The 26,439-nt window shown below is 38.0% G+C and overlaps 5 protein-coding genes across 5 annotated transcripts; 2 read left to right on the top strand and 3 right to left on the bottom strand.

The window, feature by feature from the left end:
* Positions 1 to 2,845: 2,845 nt before the first annotated feature.
* On the bottom strand, positions 2,846 to 3,866 carry GCK72_024014 (uncharacterized protein; the record flags this gene model as incomplete). Its single annotated transcript, XM_053735679.1, has 4 exons — positions 2,846 to 2,882; positions 2,940 to 3,093; positions 3,138 to 3,746; positions 3,797 to 3,866. 4 exons carry the CDS (start codon positions 3,864 to 3,866, stop codon positions 2,846 to 2,848), a joined length of 870 nt encoding a protein of 289 aa, XP_053579245.1.
* Positions 3,867 to 4,820: 954 nt separating this feature from the next.
* GCK72_024015 (uncharacterized protein) lies at positions 4,821 to 6,556 on the bottom strand (the record flags this gene model as incomplete). Its single annotated transcript, XM_003117643.2, has 6 exons — positions 4,821 to 4,908; positions 4,965 to 5,127; positions 5,177 to 5,230; positions 5,277 to 5,426; positions 5,532 to 5,624; positions 6,481 to 6,556. The coding sequence occupies 6 exons, from the start codon at positions 6,554 to 6,556 to the stop codon at positions 4,821 to 4,823; spliced, it is 624 nt and encodes a 207-aa protein (XP_003117691.1).
* An 8,126-nt stretch (positions 6,557 to 14,682) lies between these two features.
* Positions 14,683 to 16,085, top strand: GCK72_024016 (uncharacterized protein; the record flags this gene model as incomplete). Its single annotated transcript, XM_003117931.2, has 5 exons — positions 14,683 to 14,715; positions 15,082 to 15,255; positions 15,302 to 15,500; positions 15,546 to 15,664; positions 15,711 to 16,085. The coding sequence occupies 5 exons, from the start codon at positions 14,683 to 14,685 to the stop codon at positions 16,083 to 16,085; spliced, it is 900 nt and encodes a 299-aa protein (XP_003117979.2).
* A 1,424-nt stretch (positions 16,086 to 17,509) lies between these two features.
* GCK72_024017 (uncharacterized protein) lies at positions 17,510 to 18,831 on the top strand (the record flags this gene model as incomplete). The annotated part of the gene is made up of 8 exons (XM_003118087.2): positions 17,510 to 17,613; positions 17,658 to 17,794; positions 17,841 to 17,939; positions 18,013 to 18,201; positions 18,247 to 18,305; positions 18,351 to 18,453; positions 18,503 to 18,681; positions 18,730 to 18,831. The coding sequence occupies 8 exons, from the start codon at positions 17,510 to 17,512 to the stop codon at positions 18,829 to 18,831; spliced, it is 972 nt and encodes a 323-aa protein (XP_003118135.2).
* Positions 18,832 to 19,559: 728 nt separating this feature from the next.
* GCK72_024018 (uncharacterized protein) lies at positions 19,560 to 25,258 on the bottom strand (the record flags this gene model as incomplete). The annotated part of the gene is made up of 14 exons (XM_003117579.2): positions 19,560 to 19,715; positions 20,088 to 20,151; positions 20,196 to 20,308; positions 20,621 to 20,902; positions 20,966 to 21,133; positions 22,584 to 22,766; positions 22,846 to 23,012; positions 23,062 to 23,356; positions 23,410 to 23,497; positions 23,559 to 23,881; positions 24,117 to 24,261; positions 24,307 to 24,492; positions 24,539 to 24,720; positions 25,178 to 25,258. 14 exons carry the CDS (start codon positions 25,256 to 25,258, stop codon positions 19,560 to 19,562), a joined length of 2,433 nt encoding a protein of 810 aa, XP_003117627.2.
* Positions 25,259 to 26,439: the final 1,181 nt, after the last annotated feature.

Raw genomic sequence — 26,439 nt, forward strand, 5'->3', positions numbered from 1 at the left:
GCTCACAAGCGGCATTTTTTTGGGTTTTGTCCCACGTTGCTTTCAATGACTAGCAATATTCAATCGGCAAAGAAGGCAAGCTCACCGACTGGTACACTAGCGGGCTCGTGCAATCTTCTGAGGAAATTTTGTTATTCGATCTTGAACAGAAAGGTGATGATGATTTGCGCATAATAAACACAAATTTCCGTTCCAGTGATAGTATCTCTGCTTTGACAGGAACTAGACACAAAAAACTGAACGGAATATGAAGTTAATCATCACCTTAGAGCGTAAGGTTGATAAGTTGTTTTTTTAAATTCAGGAAGTTCGAATGTTTATCAATGTTATTACAATAGGGCATTCATCTATCGATGCTTACTTTACCGTACACAATGAACATTGGTTCATCCATTGATCGTATAGTTCCAACACATCATTTTATGCAAAACGAATGTTTTCTGTTGTCCTCTCTTCTTCTCCTTTTTTCAACAATTTCTTACTATTATATTGAGCATAAACAACCCCGCGGAAGACTATCAAAAACGTTTGCACAAGAAAGCTGCAGAGGTTTTGTGTAACTCGATGAAGTGAACACACCAGATGGCGAAACGTTTTGTTGTATGAGCCCATGAATTATATTCCTTCTATTATTTTGTTCATAAAACATCACGAATTTCAGGTTTTGTTATCTTGGTGTTATACTTGATAGAACTTGATGTTTTTATGTTTTTGTTGCACCAAACTATAATTTTCGCAAAAGACTAATGGCCTCGATAAACTTCATTGGTCAGAGCAACACGCAGTCACATAAGTTTCTGAAATGTGTCACTGGTTTTCCTCTGACTAATTGAAGATATCGAGTAAATTTTTTTGTACAAAGATAAGTGTATGTTTTTTTTCATTTTGAAAATAACACACCAATGCATCTCATTTCCTTCATCATTCATTTTCTTCATTTCAGAAACTGCCTGGAGGCACCCTTCCCTCTCCCATTCATTTTCTTCAATGCTATTCGTTTCTACTCGCTTGTCTTAGAATTGGACCATAATTTCCGGCTGGCTCCTTCTGTTCCGTTCTCTCCTTTCATTTGAGGCGCCCGTCTCATCTGCTGCACATGTCCTTAATGAAACGAATGAGATGAATGCGTTTTACGTTCTTTTTTGATGTGACTGGTCACGCCTTTTTCTGTTCAAATCTCTCATTCGTTGACTATTCTGCTCCGGAGACAAAACCGCTCTTTTTTGTCCGTCAGCGCAGAATTTTTTCGCTTACACGAGTAATGTAAACGATGTAAGTGAATATTCTGTGTCGATGGGTATAAAAAGATAATGATGGTTTGATTAATCTGTGTAAGTTTCCAACAACTATTGCTTGTTTTTCCTGATCATGTCGCATCTATTCCGGTGAATTACAAGAGACTTCTCACAAAAATTAGAGCACAAACTACATAGATTTACTACTCCCACGGAATTTGTGTACATCTTACTGTTCTTCTAAAATACTAAATATAATCATTGCAATGACCACAAGTATCTTTTCCCTGAGGATTTTGCAGGTTTTTCCAATTGATGATATCTGAAGTATCAAAGAAAAATTATTGGATAGATGAGTTGATTTTAAAAAAAACTCAAACTGGTTTTTCACCGTTGATTTCAACTTTACTGTCAAATTTCATATCAAATAATTTTGCATTCCGAAACACTACAACTAACATTACTCGTTCAGTCTTTTTGGCTTTACGTTTGCAACCACAGAAACCAAAAAAAGGAACTCTGCACAAGTATTATCTGCAAAGTTTAAGATAAGACAGATTATCGAACGAGGAAGTGAGAAGTTGGGAAAAAAAGTCGTTCTATTATGTAATACATCAGTTCTGGGCTAAATTTACAAAAAATTGAACTTACCTGATCTGATCATAGTGAGTCTTCCTTCAACTAGCAACGCTCAAAAGTCCTGTGACAAAATTTCATATTTGTCGCACAGAAACTTTTGTGCGTTGCTAGTCACGTAGAAAACAAAATAGAAGTAATGAGAGAATAGAAAAAATGGAGAAATGAATAGCAGTGATGTGTGCGACTTGATGCAGTCGGCAAGTTATGATAGTGATAAGAATGGGGAGAATTAGGGAGTGTGTCGTCTAGAGATGTAACAGAAAAAGGTTGATAAGGGCTGTTGATGTTTGATTGTCATTCGACGTTCTTTTATAGCGAACTACGGATAAACTTTGACGTAATCAGGATGGTGTATTAATCTTTTCATTTGATACAGGATTTGGCTAAAACTTGTGATGAAATATGAAAGTGACGGAAGCAATGTATACTGAAAACAAGGATTACCTGTCTTCTGGAACTTTCGCTTAACTGTAATATTCGTGAATGCAGTAATCTAACAGATCAGGAATAGAAAATATGAGTAAAACGGGAAATCTAGCTTCAGTAATCGTTCACCCACCCGACATTTCTGACGTCATAGTTAGGTAAGCCATGTTTATCACACAATTTCAAGAAGTACGTCACAGTTAAAAGTTGGGTTGTCATCTTCAGCTCTTACACTTCACCACCCAACGATTTTTTAGAAAATTCTTCGAGTGTCATCAGTCGTAAGAGTTCTCAAAATCATACGCTTGGTTTTGTCCAATTGCTTGATACCTAAATCTATAATATAAATGACTCCCTTAAATAATTTATTATCAAAAATTGATTGTTAAAATGGAACAAAAAAGTTGGGAAAAAGGATGTTGGTAACACCGGCAGGAAAAACAAAACAACAAATGCAAATGGAGGCAGAAAATTAATATTGTACCAAATGTAAAGATTGTGATTGTACAGATGGAATCGCGAGGGATAGTTACCCTACCAAGGCACTACTGATTCGATAGGTCCTCACTTGGAACTGACTTTCTGAAAATTTGATAGATATAATAAACTCAAAAACGAGTTTAATCACGCTTCACTTACTGCTCATCTATAGATGGTGCGGAAGCTTCGTCCGCCTTCTTCTCCTTTTCTGCCTGCTCAGCATCATCTGCAGATAGATATTTCTCGTTCACTTCACATTTGGAGGCACGACGTGGCTCCTCCAGTACGAGTGGGGACAGCTGAGGAACGTACTCTGCAAAAAATTGCTCAAGAACGAATCTTGTATTACTCACTTACCAACAACATGGGGAAGATCGGACAATTGATAGAAAATCTCCCCATCTTTTACCGATTTGTGGCGAATGCTGAGTCGAGATTTACCAGGTAGTGAGAGTACACCTGTCGGCTGTCTAGCTTTGTAGTCCCCTTTGAAACCAGCCGTGATTTCCAATGGAAACAAGAAGATTTTTGTCTCTTGATTCTGAGACTTTGCCTCCAACAATTTCTGGTATCTTCCTTCAGAAGTCTCTTTTTTGGCTTTCTCATGCACGTTATTCGTAATTTGTTGTGATCTGAGTTTGGCACGTGGCGCTTCTGGAGTGGAGTTAACTGAAGACAATTTATATTCGTTTGGTCGAATAGTGTTTGGATGCTCTGATCCTCCGACCATTCTCTTCGTAACCATCAGATTTTGAATATCTTTGAGTTCTCTTTGAAGAGTTCCAGTTGGTATTTGTTTCGGATTTGTTGCTGATCCTGGACACACATTTACTGTATCATTATGTCTGTCGGAAGAACTCTGGTCGTCTCGGGAGTCTCCTAGTTTCGAAAGATTTTCGATAGTGGCAGAAGCACTAGACTCCAATTTTTGTGGCACACTTGGGCTTTCCAGACAACTTTGTGCATCTGAAAACATACATTTGGGTTTATTTGTCTTGCAAAAATTATTCACTTACCAGACTCCATAATATTCTCTTGTATTGGACTAGATTCGTCCTTTGGACCGTCCAATGGTGGCGTAGACATTGCGAGTGAAGGTGTAATGGTGAGGTCTAGCCGTTAGTTCACCTGAGAATTTTCAAATTTAAAAATGTTCAATAAAAATAATGTTTAGCTATAATCAATGCGAAAAGAACACTGAACAAAACAAGTAAACCAGGGGAGGCTGTCGATGAGAACGGAGAAGACAGGGGCAAGTGAACTAATCGAGTGGGCATATGTACATAGAGGTCCTTGTGTGTACGGGCATTTTTTCGCGCGTTTTTACGGAGAACGTAGGTCAAAAATAAAAGACAGCGCATAACGCCACGTATGCGCATTACATAATAACGATGCACTGTGAGAGGAGGAGACATAGAGATATGTCGTATACTATTTTGCACGGGAGCTAGTTTTGTTCGATACAAAGATATCGCACATGGATTTGAAGCACTTTTTGACAACAGAGTTTAAAATTACTATTTTATTAAGAATTTCCTAGTTTTCACTCCGTTTTCATTCGCTTTTCATCTCAATCTTTCCTTCATTGAAACATCCTGTCTGTTCCAAACGTGACGTTTATCACAACAAAAATCATCATTTAATCCATTGTCGATTCAGTGAATAAGTTTCCGGTGGAACCGAATGCGGAACTAATTGGTCTTTTCATTATCGCTCAGCCAGAAAATCTGCTTTTCAATGGTTGTTCATCACACAACTCCAAGACAATTATATATTATTCTTTTTTTCTGATGAAATGAGTTTGACGTAACAGGAAATGATTCATTTAATCGTATGGAGCTCTAGAGTTGACAACGTATAGTATCATTGTTGAAAAGAGACAAGAGGAAATAGTTAATATTAATTGATTTAAATGAGACGTTCTGAAGAGAGAAAAAAGAGATCATCAAATTGTCGTTGGCGCACTTTTGAAATAAATCGACCATCTGAATAACAAGATTGCGTTTCGACTACCAATTCATTTCTATCCTCACCCATAATTTACTTGCGACCGAAGCGGAGAACACCTGGCACACTTTTCTTGAGCAAGACCCCTGCGTAATGCTCTTCGATAGATCTTTTCCCGAATCTGAAAACAAAAGTCATATGTTATAGTTGTGCGGGGGTGGTCTGATACGAACTAACCTCAAAACTCCGGGAACATCGCGTTTTCCAAATCGAAGAACTCCGGGAACTTCGCTGCGTTTGTCGAACAACTCGTTCATGTAATCTCTCTTTCCGAATCTCAACACTCCTGGGATCTCCCGTTTGTCCATCGGCACGTCACGTTTTCCGAAGCGAAGAACGCCTAGAAAATAATTATTTGGATCAGTTTGAATCTAGATTCTGCTGATTACCTGGAACACTTTTCTTCTCATCGAAATAAGAGCGCTTTCCGAAACGGAGAACTCCTAAAAACGGAAGGTAAATGGGATGTGGATAGACCGTTGTGATTACCTGGAACACTCTTCTTTTCATCGAAGTAAGCACGTTTTCCGAAACGGAGAACTCCCGGCATCTCCTTTTTCTGAACACTGCTCTCCCGTTTCTCCCATGCTCCTCCGCGTTTTCCAAAACGCAACACACCTGGCATCGCCCCATCAAAGTCTGTAATAGTTTTGTTCTGAGAATTTCAAGATACTGATTTATCAGTTAATGATGTGTCCTCTTTTTAGGTCACATAAGCAATTTTGCTTTTTTCTCAATTCTCACCTCGTTTAGAGAACACCCGACCATCTTGTTTCTCATTGCTCCGAGATATCTCCATGTCCTCTGTTGGTATGTCGTCCTCGACGATCTCATAAACTGTAAAACAGATATTTGTTTCGGTGGATCATTTCATTCATTTTTCTTTATGAAATCCAATTCTACCCCTGTAAAACGAGAAAAAAAGAAGTTTTCTTGTTGATTGAAATCGTCCAAATACATCACTTTGGCAGAACGACGGCGTCATTTTTTCTTCGCTTCTCCCGCTGGTGGCCATTGGATGGGTACAGAGCACCATTGAACGAAACATGTCCCAACGGACCGTCAAGAAAGAATAAAAAACTCGACATCCCACTCAACACTATCTCATCCACAAAATACATAGAGCCTCTTCTTTCTTTTCAACTTGTCTTGTTTTCATTGACGCTTTCCAAAAATACTTTTTTCTTCCGATGGGCTACTTCGTTTCATAGAGTTTGAAGGTCAGAAAAACTAAAAAAGAAAAAGAATGAAACATTGATCAAGTCTACGGAGCGTGGGAAAAATGAGGATTTATTGAGATTATTCATAGGTCCTGATGAATGGGAAGAAGGAAATAGTATATCAATACGGATGTCGCATTGAGATGTTTGAACACCACGCAAAAACTTATTTTTACACTGGAAATGTAAATCGTCATCATCCCAGCTTCCCCACAATTTGAACTGACAGGTATTTTGTAGAACAAGAATAAGAACACAAAACACACCACCACGCAATTTGATGATACGGAAACTTTGACCTAACGCAAATCCATTTGGATAGCGTCACAAGCTGACCTCCAGAAGATGTGAGCCCCCCAGATTCAATTAAGAGATTGGATCAACTTTGACAAATGGGAGCAAATCAAGACATTGTCTAACACGAGACTCTTCTTTTTTGCAGATTTATGTCCTTTCTCTTTGACTGAACTTACTTGGTTCGGTATATGCGAGCGCTCCACGAAGCAGACAACATAGCGTAATGAGAAGAACGCCCGACCACCGTTGCATGTCTAACCCTGTAAATGTTTATAATTGAAATGAATTTTAAGAACTATATGTTTTCAAGCAAAGAAAAAAAAGAAAAGAGAAAAAAACAAACTTCTGAAAATGCTATACCCTATGGAATCAGTCTCGAATATAGAAATTCATATCTTTCTAAAATCTTCATCTCTTTCTAGCTACTAACCAAAAACATGTCCTACTTCAATATCTGTCGTCACTATGTGATGCTCACTAAATGTCGAAGGCGAACATTCTGAGTAGGTAAAAGGAGAGAAGAAGGAAGAAGTCACCCGATTCCGGATTCCCCGCCTTTTTTCGTTACCGTAGAAGCAATCAAGAGTGACACGCTGACATCTTGACGTGGCTCGAGCTAAGGCTAAGGATTCGGTGTGGTTTGAGGGTCTCTCGACGAAACTTGTGTACGTTGAGGTAGTCCTCTTTCTTTCCCGGTTCTTATTTGAAAATAGTGTCATCGGTGAGTGGCACATTAATCTAATGAGATTCCGCCCATCAAATTTCGAGAGAGTTTCTGCCTCGGCGGGAAAATTCGGAAATTTGAAAAAACAGAGTGAAGCACCAAGAGGAGTAATGTGAGAAAAAGTGAAGTAATGAGTGAGATGACAGAAGTCAAAGATTCCTTAAAAAATTGGTTTATATAAAGGGAATATTGAATGGGAGTAACTTTTGAGCTATGAAAATAAAAGGATTTGAGAATCAGGGTCATCGATGAAAGACGTCGGAATTTTCCCAGAGGCATTATTATTCAACTATTTGCCAAATTGTGGATCTGGAGAGGATCAGTAAGGAACACTAAGAAACGCTGACTTTTCTTCACTTTATGTTTCGGACCCATTTATATAAGGGGTGGGGTCTCTTCGAACGGACCATTGGGTCGTAGCTCCGCCTCCAACGGGGTCTTAGAAACGACGTCATTCTTTTTTACATGGTGAAAAAAAGAAACTGATGTAACAACGAATTAGAGAGTCGAGAAAATAGGAGCTAGTAAAAAAGACAATACGATTGTGGGCAATTGAGTTGGATTCAGTAAAAGGTTCAATTGGGGAGACGCTGCACAGGTTGGGGGTCGACCCTCTTTTTTTTGGCGGATTGCTAACAGAAAATAGATTTTCTTCCTGAAATTTTGCGACGAAATGCACGTTGTGTCATCAAATCTCATTTCAGGATTGTCAAATAGGTTGGTTTCCACTCAATTTAAAGACAAGGAGGGTGTAGCCCACGCGATTGAGGGGAAACCTAGACCTACTTGAGCCAACTTATATAACGTGAACCAAAATACAAATATTGCTTTGACTCATGGATCTATGAAAGAACGAAAACATCTTGACTTCTGTTCTATGGAATTGAGATCAAAAACGCTTGATCCAAAAAGACAGTTCTGTGAGTTCTGATCAGAAATTAACATTTGATTCATTCCTGAAATAAAATAAGAAAAAGGGAGTTACAGCCTCTTATGATTAAACTCTTTAAAAATGAATTTCATTGATAACCTTGAAACTGCCAGGCGACTAGTGCATTGCAAACATTTTTCATTATTTAATCACTGCATGTTCCTGCCACATGCATGTGCACGAGCAGAAACATGATGGAAATAACTTCCAGGCGTAATTAGTGTTCTGTCCACCCACATTTTGATACTATTTGAATGACGAAACTGCTACTATTTGAAGTCAAGAAAAACTTAAGAGATCCGGTGTGATGACTGTCAGGAAATGAGTCGAAGTTTGATGCGTCGTAGAGTTTTGTGTTGATGTGGATAAGAAAAACAACGAAAAACAACTAAAGTGACAGGAAGTTTATCATTTCAAACTCATTCTTGGTCTACCAGTTCATTTTGTGACACATGTCCCATTTCCAGATGCTTCCTTTTTTCTGGAACATATCAAATTCTTGTTCTGAAAGCAGGGACCTAAACGGATTGCAATACTGCTGAAACCTAAAAATTCATTCCGAACAAGTTGATGTTAAATGCCTCTCGAATTTTCACTAGACTGTCTAACTGCTCTTTTCAATAAACAATCTTAATTTCTTTAGACAGTTTTGAATCCAAAATGGAAACATTATGTCATGTCTAGCGGAGGCAAATATAAATAAGATCAAATTAGACGTGACACCCACGTCCTTGTTCATTGAAATCAGATGTCCTTAACTAAATCATATTCTCGCTCAAACATCATGCCGAGGAATAAATAGCATTCAGTCTCTTATTCCGGTGAAATCTTCTCGTGGGAGAGAAAGTCTCATTTTCCCATTAACAAAGGTTCGAAAAACATGGAACTTGGTGCTCGGAAGTTATGTGAAATTGGAAAAGTTTCACGTGAATTTATCGGTGGATCGTATGCTTTATTTTCAAGTAAATGACGCGAAATTCAGATAAAAATAGATTGAAAACGTAGCAAGGAAGAACCTGTCAACACGTCGTCTCGAAACTAGCAGTTTTCGATGTCTTAGAAGTCAGTGAAATTGTATTAGTTGTTTGAGTACTCCCCAATAGGCTTCTACGTAAGGGTTCCTCCTTTACCTACATCAACGCAATGCCTCTTCTTGTTTAGATTGGGCCAATTCGATTTAGAAAAGACGAGAAGTTTGAAGGAATTTCGAAGAATTTGAGAAACCAAACTGAAGGGAGTGAGACATAAATTATGAACAGGATATGGTACTTGTGGGTTTGAAAATGGCAATTATTCGTTTGGTTCTTTTTTCGAGATCAAAAATGGCTCGTTTTGCGGAACAAGTTTTCAAGGCGAATGAAACGGAAGAATGTGAAGAATCGGGTGCAAGTTTTTGAACTACTTCCCGAACTTTCTTTGAAATGCAGAATAAAAAATATGGAATTTCTGAGACCCGGAACTATTTTTGTTCAGATCCTTAGCATCAAAACTCATGAACTGTGGGAGACCTACAGGTTATAAACTTTCTTACTATTTTTTTTTAATATATGAGTAAAAATCATTTTATTTAGAGAACTGCTAAAATAGTCCCGAAGAAATATAATTTCGAATCACCGCTTGAATTGATAACTGGAAATTTCAGCACATGTTAACATGACCAAATATAAAAATTGTATTATGTATTATGAAAACATTTCAGTCTATGCATATTTGTGTTTGTATACCAGCTATAGCGAAGGTCAAATGACAGATTAGTTCTAGCTCAAAAAGATTGACGACTTGCTTTTCCAACGAACGGCCATATTATATTTTCGGCCGTCCTAGTTTTCACTCTAAGCTCACAACCAATTTTATTTCCCATTGTCCGGGATTTCTACAAAAGGATCCAAAAACACGAGGATTCTAAACTCTAATCGTGCGGTCCTCCCGCAAACCAAACATTAGATAAAGACAAATGTCCTAAAAGAAAAACGTGTTTCATGCTTGGCCGAAATGCTTTTTCGGGGTAGTTTTTCGGCTGCTCAGAAATCTGGATATGAAAACCGGGGGAGATAGAAAATGTTGGGGAAAAAGTTGAAGTGGCAGTTGGGGACTAATTCGGTGAAGGAAAAGAAGATCCTCAGCCCAACGGACAAAGTGCGAAGTTGAGAGCTAGATTTGCCGACTATTCCATTCAAACGAAGAGGTGAGGTACAATTCAATATTCTTTGGTTAGTGGACTTACAATAACTGCGATCAAAATTCAATTCGGGACTCAGGTGACCTTTGAGGCCGAAGTATGAAAATGAAAATTGAGATAAAACGGATATTACGTCTTGATTTCAAGTGTATTCAAGCGAAATTTGGCAACCTTCCTTCCTTCCGTTTTTCAACTTATTTATGGGGTCAAGTTTTGAAGATTGGAAGGGGAAAATAGAAAAGAAAAAATGGGTTGACTTTTCACTCTACGTGCATAACAATGGTTTTCTTGATTCGTAGGTAGCTATTAAATTTACTACGGGCGGACTCGTATATAACCGATAAACATAGGTTTTACATTTTGAACCGGATAATATAAAAATTAAAAAAGGTATACGGTAGATAATTGTTGTGAAAACCAAAACGAGCTCTGCAAACAGCGGTTGCGGGGTATTGTGTGAAAGATGAACATTGAGGGTTGAAACAATTTTGGAAACACTTTGGAGGGCCTCACTAATGAAAAATATGCAAAATTTTGGCCTAGCACTTTGTTGCAGTTAATGAAGTTTTGACGCAAAATGTCAAGTTGACTATTGGGTTCTTCTTGAAACGTCATCTTGGTAAGACCTGGCAATAATCAATAAACTGGAAAGAATTTTTTAAACTGTAATTGACAGTTTGGTTTCTTAAAATGCTATTCATTACGTCATTTGCTGTAAATGAATTCCGTTCAGATTCAGAGATGACTACACTTTAACTTCAAATCTGATGTCTCATATTGTCTATAACTCCATATTATTTTTTTTCCGGCCTGCAGTTAGAAAAACTATTTCCCTTTCCAAAATAATGTTTAGAAGACCAAATCGGCTGTCAAGAAACTGTTGGAGATACTTTCGACATTCCTATTACTCATTTTTTCACAATTTCTCTTATATGAAACCACGTGAACACACCGAAAAGACCTTGAATTCTGTTCTGTTCTTTTCTCGGATTGATTTGATAATGCACGAAGATGATTTACAGTTTCTGGTCACTGCAAGATTCTTTTGGTGATTTTTGAACGTATCTCTTCGACTTGGAGGAAAAAAATTCATATTTCACTTTACAAGTAACAAAACGTTACTTGTCGTTTTTCATTGTAGTGCCCCCACAATGAATAGAAATACACTCTTAACTCTAAGCAAGTTTCATCTGGGACCTCTCGTGGGCGACTTTTCACTGCTTTTGAACTTTCCAAAGCTTTCAATCATTTTTGACGACCCGCGGAGTCCCGTAGGATTTCTCTTTCTACAAATAAATTTTCCAAGAAAGTTTTTCCGCATTATTTTCTATAAGTTAATGGACCAATACTTGATGAACCCATAACCCTGAAAGTTCACCCCTATATAAAATATCAAATTTCGTCAGAAGTAGTCTAACTGATATTTGATCGTTCCATGAGAGAGTTATCTTTCTCATTTCGATTTGGTCTGCATGACCTCGAAATCGTCAAAACTTTCACGAATCATTCGATGCGACAACAAGATGTGATGTTCTCATTGTGGCAGCTAAACGAAAAGAGAAGAAAAATGAAGATGATGCAAACAGAGAACGATTGTTACAACTGACATAGAGCATGTGCTGTGATACTTGTGCAGAGGTCAACCCACGTTGTGGATTTGCTTTTGTGCTGTCGGGTCGATGTTCTTCGAGCAGAAAATAAACTATGAAATGTGATTCTTGATTCAAATTAACGAATTACCAAACTTGCAACATCTTCGAGACTGCAATGTCAATAGGTGCAATAAAACCTCAAATGAAAAGCTCTTTGTCAATTTCTGTAGTCACTGTTCTATTTCAAAACTCGCTATATTTTTCATAAAAACCAAGAAATGTATGTCTGTCTCCCAGCTGCCATCATGAGAACATGATGCAAATTTCTGTCTCCCTAGCCGATTTGAACACATTTCCAAATCTATGTGAGCCCTGTCTCCCTGTTTTTTTTTAGACATTTTTCCTTATCCTCCAAATAAAAATAGCAGAAACATCTTTAAGTCTTCTTTTCATGCCACATTCCACCATCTATTTGAGAAAAGTAGTGAATTTAATCTGCTTGAAAGCTTTTTGAAACACAATACATTGATTGTGCAAAAAACACAAGTAGGAATGCGAATCAAGCTAAATGCCTTCAAGTTCCATCACTTTCGTTTTATCTAGCCGACAAGTTTCTAGAGTTTTAATCGTTTTCCCTATTTCCGAAGAAAAAATCGGAAAGAAGCTGGCTCTGACATGCATTTCGCAATAGTGCACGCCTTCTTCTTTATCCCATGATGCAATTTTTGTCTATAAAAACGTTTTCACAAGCCCCATAACTCTCCGATTTGGTATAGTAAGAGCCGTTAAGCTTTCCTAGTTTCTCATTTGTCCAAATTACTGGACAACCAGCAAAAACATAAACAAAAAGTAAATTCGATCTCTTCACTTTCTGTCTTTGTCTTTGCTTTTTGAGAATTTAAATTCATCACAGCAAAGCTAGGGAATTCCAGGTTGTTTTTTTTCAAACTCTTGTTGTTTTTCGATTAAGATTCAGTTATTCAACATACTCTACTTTCAAACTCCAGAAATGTTTTGATGGATATTTTTTGAATTCTACCAATCACCTCATTTCATTTTCAATATTTTCCTTGAACACGCCCTCAACCAATTTCATTCATTCCACATTCAATCCTCTTCTCGATCTCACTAATGTGTCAATAACATCCAAATTTGTTTCACTCGCGCACTCTCTCTGACAACCTCTGATTTATTCGCTCTTCTGCGCAGTGAAGACGTGCGGAAAAGCAAAATAGGGGGAAAATGTGTGCTCGTTGACAAAAAGAGCACCAGCTGCTGCCGTTGGACTCTTTTGCCGCATATCTTCACGTACACAGCTACTCTCTTCAACTCGATTACTCACAGTCAACTTGACATTTATTCATAGAATTCTTTTGTCGAAAAGATTGAAGCCAAAAACAGAGTGATCGCTCTCTGAGTTACGTGTCTCTTGGGAAAAGTATTTCCATTTCAGATTTTGTTCTCATGGAAACAGACAAGAAAGTAAATCTTATATGTACTTGTGAATATTAAACGATTTCAAGCGAACTTCTTAAAATGCGCGTACTCCTTTGAGTAATGAATGAAATTACGGAAAACTTGATTTTATTTTTGAAAATACTATTACTACAGAGGAACTCCCACCGACTATTTAACACGTAGCATGCGGAAGTGCGAAAAAACTACGACTTTGTTTTTTTTTCTAAAAAAGATTTTGTGTCGAATGGAAACCTTACAATCCTGGATATTAGTGCCTAGGGCGTCAATACTAACCACCGATCTCTGAATTCATACTTAATTTTCTCTATTCCGCTCGGTTAAAATAAGTGCTAAAGTTGATAGTGAAATTCCATTAATTTATTTTCAACTCCATTATAATTAAATTGCATCTGCCACACCATATGTCCGTTATTTCTCTAGTTTTCTCTTCAGCACTTTACTAGTTGACGACTGAACATTCTTTGTATTTTTTTTCCGCTACCTTGCACCTCACACAGGTCGCTTCGGATATGATGACAAGAATAGAAGAGATAGCGGGGGTCGATCGTCACTTCTCACAACTGCTCCCCATATCCTTTCCTTCCCAATCGTCATACACTTCTGTTTCATCTTTTTTCTTTTTTCTCCTCTTCTTCTTCTCATCTTCACATATATACACATATCAAATTTTCCGCAGTGGCTGTCACCTCGTCCATTCTATCTTACCTAAAATCTCAGTTCGCAAACTTTTTTTCTTCTGATTCAAAAACATTGATCAAAGATTTCGGTTTGTTTTGAAGAGGAGAAGTCAGAGATTGGTTAGTTGATAATTCGTCATGAAAAGTGTTATTTTAGATATGATCAGTGCAAGTTGACATCAGTGTTTCCTGTTTGAGCTATTAGCAGTTGGATTATTACATGAGTAACACTGAAAACGTGATTTCCGCTGGAATGTTTTTGATTCTAAAAATCTGAATGCTTTCAGTGTAGTTTTCAAGTGTATGTTCTTCTGACCGTTTCATGAAATACGTGCCAAATGCATTCACCCTCTGAGCTGACATCTCCCATGAGAGTGAATGTTATCCATTCTTTGAAGGGTGAACTATGAACTCTAAGACTGCGCGACTCAATGTTTTTTTCTCTCTTTTTTCTTCCGTTTGAGCTTGTCGGTTTCTGGTCAAATGCAGTGCATTGTGAAGGAACAAATTTGGTGATTGTGAAACAAGCATGATTGGTAGAGCCTGGATAAACTAGTTCTACCAAATTTTATGAGCAAATCGCATGTTGTTTGAAACATTGTATGCTTCCGACTCGATCTTGGTTTCTGTTTCTTCTCGTTAGCCCGAAAAAAGACACGAAACCAAGTTTTGCTTGGGACGCGGGGACGCTATCTGATGCCTTGAAACCAACCGCCCCCATTTTCAATCCTTTCTTGCAGTCAGTTCATAGTTGTGTGTTAGATCTGTCCTCTCCCATCTATCTCTATTCGAAACAATGCCCTCGCAAGGAGTCGCTATCAACGTTCGGGTATGATATTGTGTTGTATAGTGAGAAGACATTAGACAATTGTTGTTGTGTGTTTGTCCTTCCCTTTTTGAAAATGTGTTGGTATTTTGAACAATCTTTGGAGGTTCTTCAAACTTTCCAATATAATTGAAGCCTATGTTCATTTTCCCCCTATAGCTGTCAGTAATAGCAGCCATGAAGTTATACTTCTCACACCCTCCAATTAGTTTCCGCTAAAACTCCGCCCCTCTCCCTGCTTCTTGCGCACTTCTACTCAGTTTCACCTGTCCAAACTCTCCTTCCATCTCTTCAGTTGTCATCAATTCGTTTCAACTTCCCCCCTCTCCCCAGTTCGTCCCCAGACCAATAAATCACATTTCTTTTCAGATGGCCGCCGAACTTGAAAGAACCGAACAGGTTCGCGCTAAGATCCAAATTAAGAACCCATTGTTGAGAAATGCTCTCTCTGAGTTCTTTGGAACTTTTATACTCCTTTTCATCGGAATTGGAATTGTGATGCAGTTCATTCTCTCCAATGAGAAACTCAACACTTGGATCAACGTATGCAAAAACATCGCTATTTTCAGAAAACACCAGTAATTTTCAGATCAACTTGGGATGGGGATTGGCTATCGCCTTCTGTGTCTACTTGTGTTCTAAGACCTCTGGAGGACACTTCAACCCAGCTGTCTCTATTGCTTTCGTTACCCTGGGAAAACTCCCAGTCAAGGATTTCCTTGTCTACTGCGTCGTCCAAACCATTGGAGCCGCTCTTGGATCTCTTGCTGCATTCGGAATCTACTACGGTATTATTTATAGAGATTTGATCTCAGTATAACGGTTTGTTGCAGACCAGTTCAACAAGTTTGCCGGAGGCTACCGTACTATCATTGGAGCCAAGGCCACCGCCGGATGCTTCTGCTCTTACCCAGCTCTTCATGTCTCCAACACCACCGCTTTCTTCGATCAAGTAATATAATTAAAATAATTGAACCTCAATATAATTTACATTTCAGTTTGCCGGAACCGCTCTCCTTGTCCTCTTCGTCTGTGTTGTCATTGATAAGAGAAACGGAATCCCAGCCGCCGCTCACCCACTTCTCTTCGGACTCGTTGTCATGATGATCGGAACTTCCCTAGGAATGAACCTCGGATACCCAATCAACCCAGCTCGTGATCTCGGACCAAGACTTATCAGCTACTTCATCTACGGATCTGGAGTTTTCAGCTACCACTCCTACTACTTCTGGGTCCCAGTTATTGCTCCACTAGTCGGAGCTGTCGCCGGAGCCTGGTCTTACACTTTCTTCGTTGGAGCCCACATCCCAGATCAACGTGAAACCACCTACGTTCTTGTCGATGAAGCCAACCAACCACTCAAGCTTGCGTAAGATTGACGAAAGTGTAATTCAATTTAAACAGGGATTTTTTTCAGTACCGATGCCTAAACTCCAAACAAAGAATCCTCTCCTGAGCTAGCTGCTTCTCATCTCACCCAAAAAACAATATTGATAATAATGATAACCACAAAGAGCATAGTTAAAAGTCCCAGCTCATTCTTTCTTTTTTTGCAGTAGTAATTGTCATCAAAACATTGCTTTGCTTTCATCTTTTGTAATATAACGTTTCTGAATAAAGTTATGAAACCATATGACTGTATCTCTCTTTCAGATCTGAACCACGATGCATTATTAGGATACGATTCATATAGTCAAATGAAATTCATATCCAAAACGAAAACAAAAAAGTTATTCCGTTGCGGGGAATCGAACCCCGGCCTTATGGGTGAGAGCCATAAATCCTAACCACTAGACCACAACGGAGACACTTTGCGTAGCGAGAGAAACAACTTAAAACATGACAAGTGCCGAGAAGTTGAAGCGCGAGAGAAAAGAGAAAAGTCATTTGTTGACTTGCTGTCATCACTCGCCGTGAAAGTGTAGGTCGATGTGCGCGTTCGTGGTGTAATGGTCAGCATGGATGCCTTCCAAGCATTCGACGGGGGTTCGATTCCCCCCGAACGCAGAACTTTTTTTTTGTTTTCTCTTCAGATAAGATTAATAAAAAATGTCATCCAAATGTGCTGGTTGTAATAACTCATCAACTTCTAGCGGTTTTATTTATCTTTTATTTGATATTTTATTTGAGATGGAGGGCAAGAAGTCACTAACACAATCACAATTAAAAAATAAAAGAAAACAAGAGATACTTAAGAAAATCAGGAAGTTTAACATTATTGTTATAACAACGTGAGGAAGGTATAACCGGGAAACATTAACAGGAAGGGAATTGCAACAGGATAATAATCGGTTGGGAGAATACTGAGAGCCAAATTTGGAAATGTGAGACAAAAGATATCTAATGTGGAAAGAGTTGCGTATTAAAGATTTAAGGTTTGACAAGAAGATGCAATGCAGACTTCTAGATTTGAAGGAAGTGATTCAGGCGAACTTTGTCAGCAATTAACATTCTGCAAATTCACTGTGAAAATAGAGCCAATTGAAAATCTTTTGGAAATCACAGAATGTAACCTGTATGTCATTTAACCTGCAAAATACCGACTTTTCCAATTACGAATTTTTATTTTCTTCAAAACTACAAACACAATTTTCCTAAATGTTATCATAATTTGATGCACAATTAGTCAGCGACATTTTCATTTCTGTTAAACCACACGCGATAAACCTCAATCGGAAAGATCAAACTCCTTAATGACGATTTGGAAATTAATATCATCATGCAGGTGCCGATTGCACTCATTGATAACATTTGTATAAAAACCTCCACTACCCTACTGATATCGTATCAAACGAAAATGTCGCCAACTTTAATTTCTGTTTTCCTTCTGGTACTTATTGGTCTTCATTCGTCTGTTTCTGCAGCATCATGTCCGGCTGGGACAAAAATTTACAACTCAAAGTGGGTTTGATCTGATTTATCAGTTCAATCATTTTGGTTTTCAGGTGCTATGCTGCACTTGGTATGGATATGACAAGAGATAACGCTCTGGCTTACTGTAAGAAGACATATGGGTCATACGCTAGACTTACTACACCTCTTACTTACGCTGAAAACAACTTTGTGACGGAACAAGTGCAGTGTAAGAGATATTTTCTGGAGACGGGCAGTTGTATTTCAATTTTCAGTGCACGCTAACTGGCACACCTGGCTCGAATTTGTCGCCGATGGAACCTATATCGTCGGGGATGATGGCAGACCACCAGTCTACACTAATTTCGCAGTCGGTAAGACAAAACAAATTGTTGGACCCAATACCTTCTGGGAGCAAAACCATAATATGTAACTTCACACTTTCAGGAGAACCATTCAGTGTGAGTCTCGGTTACTGTATCACTATTGGAATGAACGGATACTGGTATGCTCAACCATGCACTGATTCGCACAGTGCTCTTTGCGAGTTTGATTTGGTGCCACCGACAGTGAAACCAACTATTGCACCTACTCTTGCTCCAAGTGGATACCCAAGCTGTGTGCAGAAGTATTTGAGTAAGTAGTTTGAAAATTGTTCTCGGTTTTCACGACTATTTCCAGACTTTGTCCCCTGCCTGTCCGGATGGGACTACTACCCGCCGACTTGTTCGTGTTTCAAAGTAAGTAGTAATTTTCAAAGACACCATTTCTACTTCTATTTTCAGATTATTACTAATACTACCTACTATAATGCCATGAATGTCTGCAGAAGTATTGGTGGAACTTTAGCTTCAGTTCATAATGCTGGAGAAGCCGCATTTATTACCAGTAAGTAGTTTCCAATTATGTATTGACTAGCTAAAATTTGAATTTTCAGGACTCGGAGCACAAGCAAACTCATACTGGACTCTCACAGCAACCGCTAGAGATAACATCATCGTTGGACTCACTTACAATTCCGATCGCGGAATCTTCCAATGGGACGACTCCACAGTTTTCGACTACGCTCAAGGTTTTGCTCCAGCTGAGCCAGCTGATTACACCAGTCAGGGACAGGCAAGTATCCTGAGACCAAAGTAAACAGTTAACATAAATTGTTTACAGATCGTTTTGAGTAACCCAATGGGGTATGCAACTTACATGAGAATGGGCAACTGTGCATTCCAAACCTGTCGTTATGCTGCATGCAAACGATATGTATACTAATCATTAGATTTACCATCACTTCTAAATTTTAACTTGAATAATCTCAAATAAAATGTTCAAATTTTGTTTTTCCTAGTATAATATGCGTTTCCTGATCGTGGAACACAGAAATCTCAAAATGACAGATCTAGGTGAGGACAAAGAGCATGAAAAACACGAGGTCAACGAAGATATGTAAATTTTACTCAAAATAAGATTTTCCAATTGTCTATAGAGGACAATAAACCGAACGTCGCGTTTTATTTAATCATCGGTTGATTAGGCTGTCAACAAATGTTCAATAGTTTTATTAGGTTCATTGAACCAATTTCAATTAAGTAGTTAAATGTCATATTTAAGTGAAACAGGTGAAATATTCAGGAGAATGGGGGATGAGTTGATAATTACCGGATGGAGGAATATTGTCACAGAATATACCGGAAAAGTAGCCCGTACCCAAAATGTGTATAAAACAAATAATCTGGGGAAAAAGAGAAAATATACTAACAAGGCTATAGGCAGTGTAAATCTCACTTCTATAGAAGGAATAGTTCAAGAACTGATTGACAAGTCAAGAAAGATGAGGAAAAGAGAATGATCATTATATACGAGTATTGTGCAGTTTCAGACCTTGTATGAGAATATGGAACACGGGAATATACCTATTAACCGGAATGGAATAATTGAATAATTGGATAGCGAGAGAGTAAACTGAAATTAGGAGCTTGTTGAAAAATTAGATGCATTGCCTATTCTTCTTCTTCTTCTTCTTGCTCATCTTCTTCTTCTTCGTGGTCTTCTTTATTGAAACGACACTGCATATTCTTTGGTATTAATTTGACAGTTTCGCCTTCACTGACAGTCCGATGTTTTACACTTCCATTGCGAATTGGTGTTGCAGGATCCTTAAAAGGAAAAATAAATTATTTGCTCTCTTTCTGTTGTTCTTAAGCGTTTGTCACGTCTAGAGGGGAGGTAGCATGGCGTTACAACACTTCAACATAATTTGATGGCAAACCAAAATTTTGTCGCAGATTTTACACACGCAGTAATTCAAATACATATAAGTTTTTGAATTCATAGTCTTAGAAGAAGTACACACGTTTACCTTACCAATTACTGAGACTACACGTATGTGCCTCTACGCTTCCAACGTCCAATTAAATACTTCTAAATTCAGATGTGAGGTCTTGAATAGATTGTTTATACAAGAAAAGAACGGTTTTCATTTTAAACAAACACCAATTTTCTAGTTTTGCAGAGTTTCTGTATCTTACCTTTGGAATTTCTTCAATCAAACTGGTACGAGAATTAGAACGGACCACTTGTACTTTAGAGTTGCTGAAGAAGAATATTTATGAAAGAATCGAAAATTTTAGTCTTACTTTTGCATTATTTGAGACGAATTGAAAGCAAGAAGTAAATCAGATGCACTGAATTCACAGAAGATGCATTCGTACAAAATAACAGTGTCGAAATCTGGCACAAATCCGATTGTCTGAAATATTCAAGTTGCGATCTTTGTTTTATCGTAGAACAGCAGTTTGAAAACAATAATAAATTATTCTTTGGAGTACCAATTTTTTAATTTTGCAATGACTTTCACTAAAAACCAATGAGATCAATTTCATCACTGCACTACAAAATTCGGATCATTGCTTTTATAGTTTGAGTTTTTTTTTGCAGACTTGAAAGGACACTTGGAGCATTGAAACACATTTTTTATGAGCTCGTCGAACCAATAAATTATTCTAACTTCATTTGAATAATTAGTAGTTTTTTTTTCTTTTTTCTAGGAATTGAAACTCACATTGTTGGTGATTTCCGTGTTCAATGACATTGTTGATCTACTAGTAGTTGTTTGAGTTAAGGATCTCTCAATTGCCTCCGCCATTGCATCAAGAACCTCCGTTCCAAAACTATGCCATGCACCCGCTTCCAGCCTCATTTCTTCTTTTCCAATTGTCACAACAGCACGCCCACTCAGAATCATGATGAATTTGTTGCTGAACTCTCCTTTTTTGTAAAGGACGGCTGGCTTCGGTTGGACAAGACCTAGTTCCTTGAGACACGAGAACTGCGTCGTTTCAACCTTAAATGACGATACGAATAGCAATAAGAAAACCAATTGAATGCGAAATTAGACGAGACAAACCTTTTTGCAGTTTTTTCGGATCAACTTCTCGAGAATGGTTGGGAGAATGAAGTTTGGTCCGAATATTCTGTGACACGTACTCATTACTTGAATCGTCACAGCTAACATTTGAATGTTAATGGCACATTTTGCGTGGGCTGTGTTCACAATTTGGCTCATATCATGGTTCTGAAAAGAACAATAGGTTGAGAGTGGGATTACTCGTATACAGAATGCTGAGCATTCATAATTATAGTTTTGGTTACTGATGTGTTATTGGAATGATGTTTTTGTGAGCAAGAAAAACTTGCTCTTGCAAAAATTGTTTTGTGTTAGATCCTTCTTGATATCCGCTTTTCTCTAGTGTGACTCATCCTTTCTTTAATATTCAATTCGATGTCGAGGTCACAAATTTTTTTAACGGCTTCATCCGATACATAGGGAATTCGGTTTCTTTCTTGCTATATCTCCTTTATGTTCACTATAGTCAGATGGAAAAATGGTCCTCGAACTTTCGAAAGCAAAAACTTCTCCTGAGACAAAACAGATAGACTCATAAAAGAAGAAGGGGCGCCGAAATCGGATTTTCTAGAAGACTTGATTCTATCAACTAGATTGGTTCACTATTTTTGTTGGTTGTCCAAACATTCAAACGTCGAGGTGTTAAATATGTTCCCTTTTGGACGGAAAATGGAGAAAAACAAGACTAAGCTTGGGATAAACAGCGATTTCGAAAAAGGTTGACTAGGTGATGTTACGAGAAATATGCAAATCTGAAAATTTGAATTTCTATACCTGATTTGTGAATCATTCAGTGCCCAAGGATTTGATGAATATAGAAATGAACATTCCACTAGAAGTGAGAAATATTAATGTGATAAAAGCCATTAAACAATGACAGTAAGTACTGTCCATCTGCCGAATAGGGGTTCTGGTGTAAGACCCAGCCATAGAGACATCTCGAATGGAATAGCATGACGGTTCCCTTAAACTCCGTGCTCCTGGAGCAGATCCGGGCAGTTGTAGCATAGTGTCTTCTGTGTGAGACTACCTTCTCCGTGAAGTAGAAGAAGAAGATGAAGAAGAATCACACAAGACAATGATGTACGACCGCGTGGCTCCAAGGGGAGGGCCGCCTCGACCAAGGAGGAGAGCACGAGAGAAAAGCAGGCAATGAGGCACACAACGTCTTTCGGACCGCGGGCGCTCAAGGGCAGATATGCCCTCGAGATATATGAACAAATTGTCGACTTGCGATGGATGGTGCGTCGGTGGGCGTCAAACGAAATGCGGTGAGAGTTTCTGGCCAGAAATGGACAGAAAAAGCAATGGACGATGGCAAAACGTTTTTTTTGTTTTCCGAAAGCACTCAACACTCTTTGAAGGGGGATTTGAGAGAGTAAAGCTGTTTTGAGGTTAGAATAAAAATAAAGAGTAAGGAAGTTGCTCGGAAAGAAAACGCAAGTTCGTTTACTTTTAAAAATGTGCTTTTTTCAATTGAACCCATGGATTGTTCTCTGTTCTTTACCAAGTTCATTGTCTTCTTACACTAGGGACTTTCATCTCCAAAAACACTGAACCAGCTGAGAGACTAACGTTATCTCATTAAGGATGTGCTCAATCAAAAAGGTCAACTAACCTTCTTCCGTTGTCTCTTCTTTCTGTGCACATTGTCACACACAGCATCTGTTTCATCGATGATCTCACATTGAATGATTTCCTCTATAATGTCCTCAAGAGTAATCAATCCACACAGCTCATAAATCGGATCTTTATCTTCTTGCTCAACGAGACGCTCCACTAACGCCATGTGATATTCTCCCTAAAAAAAAAGTTAGAACAACTTTCACACCTGGGAATTGAGAAGATATCTTCATCGGAATCTTTTCCCATCCACCTACCCGTTTGAACTCTTCAAGCATTGTGCGAAGAGGCATATCCTCCAAAACACGTCTAACTTCATGGTTATAAATAGATGCTATCTTCATCACATTGTGACTATCAGCTGGATCCAGAAGTGCAAGATCTTTTACGAAAAGGAGAGCAATTACGTTTTTGATGTCATCATCTAAAAATTTCAGATTAATTTTTTTCGATGGATGTTACGATCACAGTACCATTACTTCCCAATCCCTTGTTTTCAAAAATTGGAATTCTAGTGTATCCCATATCCAAAATCTGAGTAACCATATCTGCACTAAGATTCAAAGTATCCGGAAGCATGAAGATATCTTCGTAGCGAGTCATGGCGTGAGCGACTGTTTTATCGTACAATTCCAGAGCACCCAACACAATCTTAAACTCATCGGATTGACCTCCGATGACGCTTTTCTCCGATAATTTCAGCATTTCAACAAGCTTGTTTCGCTCCAATGACCGCGTAAGCTCTTCTTTCAGGAACATGTCGAGAATCTAAAAAAAAAAGGCAATGCTGAACGCTAAACGTCATTTGAATATTAAATCACCTTGGATATGGGCCAGGTCAAAGGCCACATTAAGAAAAGAAGCACTTGTGTTATAGGTATTGTTGTTGCTCCAATTGGTAACCCGAGTCTGTAAAGTATAAGAGTAATCATCCAAAAATTTGAAAAAGACCTGAAATCCAGCAACTTACTTGACACAAACTGCCTGTGGAATAATTTCTCCGAATACAACGATTGCAGCAGTTGCACCAATAAGTACAAATAAACCAGTTCCCACAATGATATCCATCAACATAGAAACTCCGACGTTGACAATGACATTACCAATGAGTAGAGTACACAAAAGTTGGTTTCCTTTTTTTCTGATGGGCAATATCTTAGCAGCGTATCGTTTTTCGTCTTCCGTTCCACTGGCAATATAAAGTTGCAGCTCATATGGTGAGAGTGTCATCAGACCCAAGTTGAGTCCAGAGAACAACCCGGAGAAACCAAGAAGAATCATCAAACAGATAATCTGAAACAGAGATTTTTTGCACATTGATCTTTTCAGATTTTAGAAGCAGCTGTATACCGTGAAAACTGTAATAGAGGCGCACCCTCTATTAGATGCGCCCCTGTAATATAGGCGCACCTGCAAGCGAAGGTTTAAAAATAGAGTAGCATGCGTTTCTATTACAGTTTTTACGGTATTTTGTTCTCAAGCAGAGATATATTCCATCACATTGCTTTCCAAATGATATTTTACTCACCGCCAACCACATGGGCATTGCATTTTCTGTTGGAGGGATCTCAGTGGTTACAGTAGTGAAAGGATCTTCAACGATTGCAAATTGCGGTGCGGAGTAGAACTTTTCCGACACACAAAGTTTGAAAGTTGTGGTCTCTGCTGATGTTCTGAATATAACTAATTGTTTACCAATAACACATTTAACAAGTTACTTTGGGAAAATCATCTCTACTACCAAACGAGTAGTAGTCATTGATGAGAAGTCTGCCTCAAAGAAATGTTCCATGTCTTTACAAGTTCCATCAGCTGTGAAAGTGAGAGCTCCGATATCTTGGAAGTTCATTCCAAACAAAACAACACGTACTTCTTTATTGGGAACGATAACCACATTATGTTTTCTATAAAATATCTAACTGATGGTTTGTTATTAGGATGATAACTCACCTGTTATGTCCCAAGACAATATTTTCTTTGACTCCGACATTTGATTCTAAACGCATACCAGACACTTTGACACTTGATAAATGTACATCTTCAGGTTTTGCTGGTGCATTTGCTGCTGGTTGGGGTAAAGGAGCATCAGATGGTTCGATTTCGGAAACTGATGGTTCAGAAGTGGAGAACACCTGTGAATATGTGAATATGTATTTTTAAATTCAATAGTAGGAAAATTTCAGCTACAAACGAAAACCCTTCGGCAATAAAATCTGAATTAATGCTTTTTCTTTGAAGATTGATATGTTCTACTTCTTCAACCAGTTTGTTTTACTATGTTTTTCTAAAACTTGAGAAACTTCTTCTCAGAAATTTTGTCCTGAATATTTTATGTAGGTTCACACTAATTTCTGTTTTTTGTCAGTTGCTTTTTGTTTGTATTTGATTGTTCTTAACTTTCTCCGAAGCAAACGAAAGCATTTTGGTGCACTTTCACTTTCTTCTTTCTCTCTCTCTCTCTTTTTTCTTGAAACCACATCAAAAAGCAAATAATAATTCAACTTTTGATTACAGTCTCCAACTATTTCGGACAATCATGCGGTACGCAACAATGACGTCATGTCTTGTGAGTTCTTTTATGAAACTTACCGGACGAGATTGCACTGGCATCGACAATGTGCCAAAAAATATCAGGAGGCTTACCGAAGCCGCCCATACTCGATTTGACATTGATTGGATTGAAAAAATGGAGGATTTGATCGGAAGACACTGTAAACAAGATGAACGTTTAGAAGTCAGAGAAAATTACAAAATTTGCGAAAGAAATTCATTTAAAGCGTGGCAGAGAGAAAAGAACAGTAAAATAAACAGGGGAACCACAGTGTTTTTGGAAAAACATCATATGTAACTGTTGAAATATATTCAACGTCTTGACCATAAAAAAAATATAAGACTAAAATATAAGGAAATATGTCCGAACGCTTTATGAACAACTAATGAAAAATCTAGGCTTAAAAAAGTTATTCTGATAAAATAATGAAAAAAAGACCCATCGTAATGCTAATTATCGAATTCAGTCTGGTTTCGCTTTTTATCGTTTTTCTTTTTTCTTCTGATAACAAATATTTTCAATTTTTGATGTACATTTCTCTATACTTTTGCACTGAAAAAATCATCAATCGCCACGACAAATAATCAAATGAACTGAGAACTGCAAAATTTTTAGGTAGTGAAGCCGGTGAAATGGCGAATATGATGGAAGAAAAAATGACTTGGGTTGTCTTTGGCTCAAAGTGCTGGGAGTCCCGAACTCGGCAATTTCATTTCCTTTTAAGGAGGAGATGGGAGTTCAAAAAACGGCTTCCATTCAATCAAGAAGAGTGGAAGTGGAAGAATACTGCACTACAATAGATGACGATTCTTTTCTTATTCCGGATGCAGAATTAGAAAAAAAGGAAAAAAGATGTGAAGTGAAAATAGGAATGTATTTTTGCTTATTCTCGTCGTTTTGTTTTCTGGTTTCATAGCAACATGGTCCTTGTAGAATATGTATCCTTGGTTATTCGTCTAGTGGATTTCACGTCACTCATAGACAATACAAAAATAACATTAATTTTGAGTAAAATGAAAAAATGAAATTTTGAATGAATATGAAATGGATTAAGAAATGTTTTAAAGTACATTAGACTGAGAAATAGAATTAGAACGAATAAAGGGCAAGTGAATGAATGAGAAATGAGAGCTAAATTTTCAGAGCAGAGAGAAAACTACAAACTGAAAGCAGACACCAAAACGGGTTATATGTGGTAGATACCTCGCAGAACCAATCGGCAGAAAATGATTCAGAGTATTGGAGAAATGAAAGCGAGATTATTCTGAGTATTCATTCGGCTGACCTCAAAGGATAGATA

This window comes from Caenorhabditis remanei, chromosome X (genome assembly GCF_010183535.1).
Source record: "Caenorhabditis remanei strain PX506 chromosome X, whole genome shotgun sequence".
Lineage (NCBI taxonomy): Eukaryota > Metazoa > Nematoda > Chromadorea > Rhabditida > Rhabditidae > Caenorhabditis > Caenorhabditis remanei.